Source organism: Chrysochloris asiatica, unplaced genomic scaffold (genome assembly GCF_000296735.1).
Source record: "Chrysochloris asiatica unplaced genomic scaffold, ChrAsi1.0 scaffold00096, whole genome shotgun sequence".
Lineage (NCBI taxonomy): Eukaryota > Metazoa > Chordata > Mammalia > Afrosoricida > Chrysochloridae > Chrysochloris > Chrysochloris asiatica.
Genome location: NW_006408614.1, coordinates 5395559 through 5398357, shown reverse-complemented (window position 1 = coordinate 5398357; position 2799 = coordinate 5395559). Strand labels below are relative to the sequence as shown.

General features: G+C 41.6%; 1 protein-coding gene across 1 annotated transcript; it reads right to left on the bottom strand.

Moving 5' to 3' along the window:
* Positions 1-6: 6 nt before the first annotated feature.
* Positions 7-861, bottom strand: LOC102812027 (UDP-glucuronosyltransferase 1-6-like; the record flags this gene model as incomplete). Its single annotated transcript, XM_006866765.1, has 1 exon — positions 7-861. A coding segment is annotated over exon 1 (855 nt), but the record flags the coding sequence as incomplete, so codon positions are not given.
* Between the last annotated feature and the right edge of the window lie 1938 nt (positions 862-2799).

Here is a 2799-nt window from a genome sequence, read left to right as displayed (position 1 = left end):
CTGAGTTAAGTGTCCCCTCTTGTTGCAGTTGGTCCCTCCAATGAAGACCATGTTGGGCATGATGGGCTTGGGGTACTGGAACACAAAGTCGTATCTTAAAAGATGGATGGAGCCTTTCTGTCCTAAGGTGATTAAGTCCACATCTCTCTTGAGGAGATCTGAGGCAATATCTTCAAACTTTGAATTAATAAATTTAATAAAAGGGACCTCCAACAAATTAACAAGAAAGTTGATCACCCGCTGGCAGAAAGTCATCTGGTCTGTGAACTGAGTATAGTCTCTGGGAATGTAGGACACAGGGTTGGGGCTTCCGCTGAACATCTGCTCTAGGGCACTTGGGATGCCCCGGAAGAAGTACACGGAGGGCAGGTCGAGGTACTCAGCCAGGATCATGCTACAGAGGAAAGCTGGGTCTGTGAAAATAGCATCGAACTTACTCTCTCTGAGGAACTGCAGAGTCTCTGAGTCCTTCAGAAGACTCTCGCAGTTGGTGAAGAAAAGGGAACCAACAAGCATGACATTCCTGTACTCAGCCATAGGATTGATCAGGAAAGATTTCTCAGCAAAGATGTTGTTTCCGAAGGTTTGAATACGGTCCTTCATCTCGTCCTGGGAATAGGGCACTGCATAGGTTCTTCTTGTGTAGTATTTTGAGTCACTCAGGAACAGATTGACTTCTGGCACCAACACCACAACGTCATGCCCCCTCTTGCCGAGATGCTCAACTACCTCCTTCATGCTAAGCCAGTGGCTCCCATCCAGAGGAAGAACCAACAGCTTGCCTCCTCCAACCACCCCCCACAGTGCTAACAAGAAAACCCCCGCGGAAGCCCTCTGATGTGCTTGGAGAAGGCCGGCCATGCTGAACGAGTTTAGAGCCAAATGACAGTGATGAATAGTTTACATTGTGCAAACCACAGACTTCATTGAGCTCTGCCCAAGCTAGCTTATCTCTCCTGGCTCTGACTTTTGCTCTTTGATTTGAAAGTAATCTGTATTAATATTTAACAATCTCTAAGGACAATAAGGAGTCTGGGTGTGGCGCTGTGGGTTAAAGCTCCAGACTGCAAATCTGTTTGAACTGCAAGGTCAGCAGTTCAAGTTCACCAGCTGCTCCTTGGAAACCCTATACAGTGTCGCTATGGGTCAGCACTGACTCGACAGCACTTAACAATAACAACAAAGGACAATAAAGGTGTCCTGGTGTGGTGCTGTGGGCTAATGTGTCAGAGTGCAAAGTCATTTGAACTGCAAGGTTGGTGGTTCAAGCTCACCAGCTGCTTCTTGGAAACCCTATACAGGGTCGCTATGGGTCGGAATCGACTTGATGGCACTTAACAACAACACAAGGACAATAAGAACTGAATAGAAAATTTCAAAATTGGAATGTTATAATTAATCATGCAAAGACCTGGAGTTAGAAAACCAAAAGAGAAGAAAACACTCCGCATTTCTCAAGCGGAGGAAACTGAAGAAAAAATTCAAGCATCAATGAGCAATTTTGATGGATTCTCTGAACAAATTATTGAATGATGCAGAAAATATCAAAAGAAGATGGATGGGATATATAGAGTCACGGTACCAAAAAGAAATGGTCGATGTTTAAACATTTCAGGAGGTAGCATATGATCAAGAACCAGTGATCTTGAAGGAAGAAGTCCAAAGTGCATAGAAGACACTGGTAAAGAATAAGGCACCAGAAATTGATGGGATAAAAACTGAATTTTTTCAAGAAAGTGAGGCAACACTGGAGGCACTCACTCATCTCTGCCAAGAAATTTGGAAGACAACTACCTGGCCAACTGATTAGAAAAGATCCATCTTTGTGCCGATTCCAAAGAGAGGTGACCCAACAGAATGCAGAAATCTTTGGACAATACCATTAATAGTGCGTGCAAGTAAAATTTTTCTATAGATAATACAAAAAATGGCTGCAATCATTCATTGACATAGAACTTCCAGAGGTTCAAGCTGGATGCAGAAGAGGACATGGAATTAGGGACATCATTTCTGACATCAGATGAATGTTGGCTGACAGCAGAGAATACCAGAAAGATGTTTATCTGTGCCTTATTGATTAAACAAAGGCTTTCAGTTGTATGGATCATGACATGCTATGGACAGTATTTCAGAGAATGAGTATTCTGAAATATTTAATTGTGCTCATGAGGAACTGTACGTACACCAAGATGCAGTCATTTAAACAGAACAAGCGGACACTGACTGGCCAGAGTGGTATTCTTTCAGCATATTTATTCAATCTGTATGTTGAGCAAATAATTTGAGAAGCTGAGTTATATGAAGAAAAATGTGATATCAGGATTGGAGGAAGACTCATTTACAACCTGTGATATGCAGATGATACAACCTTGCTTGCTGAAGGTGAAAAGGGCTTAAAATACTTACTGATGAAGATAAAAAAAAAAAAAAGAAAGAAAACCACAGCCTTTAGTATGGGTTACACCTCAATGTAAAGAAAATAAAAATATTCACTACTGGACCAATACACAACATCTATGTAAATGGAGAAAAGAATGAAGTTGTCAAAGATTTCATTTTGTTCAGATAAACCAACATTCATGGAAGCAGCAGTCAAGAAATCAAATGATTAGGCAAATCTGCTGCACAAGACCTTTTTAAAATGTTGAAAAGCAAAGACATCAGCTTGAGGACTAAGGTGCACCTGACCCAAGCCATGGTATTTTCAATAACCTCATATGTATGCAAAAGTTGGACAGTGAATAAGGAAGACCGTAGAAGAATCGATGCATTTGAGTTACGGTGATGGAGGAGAATATT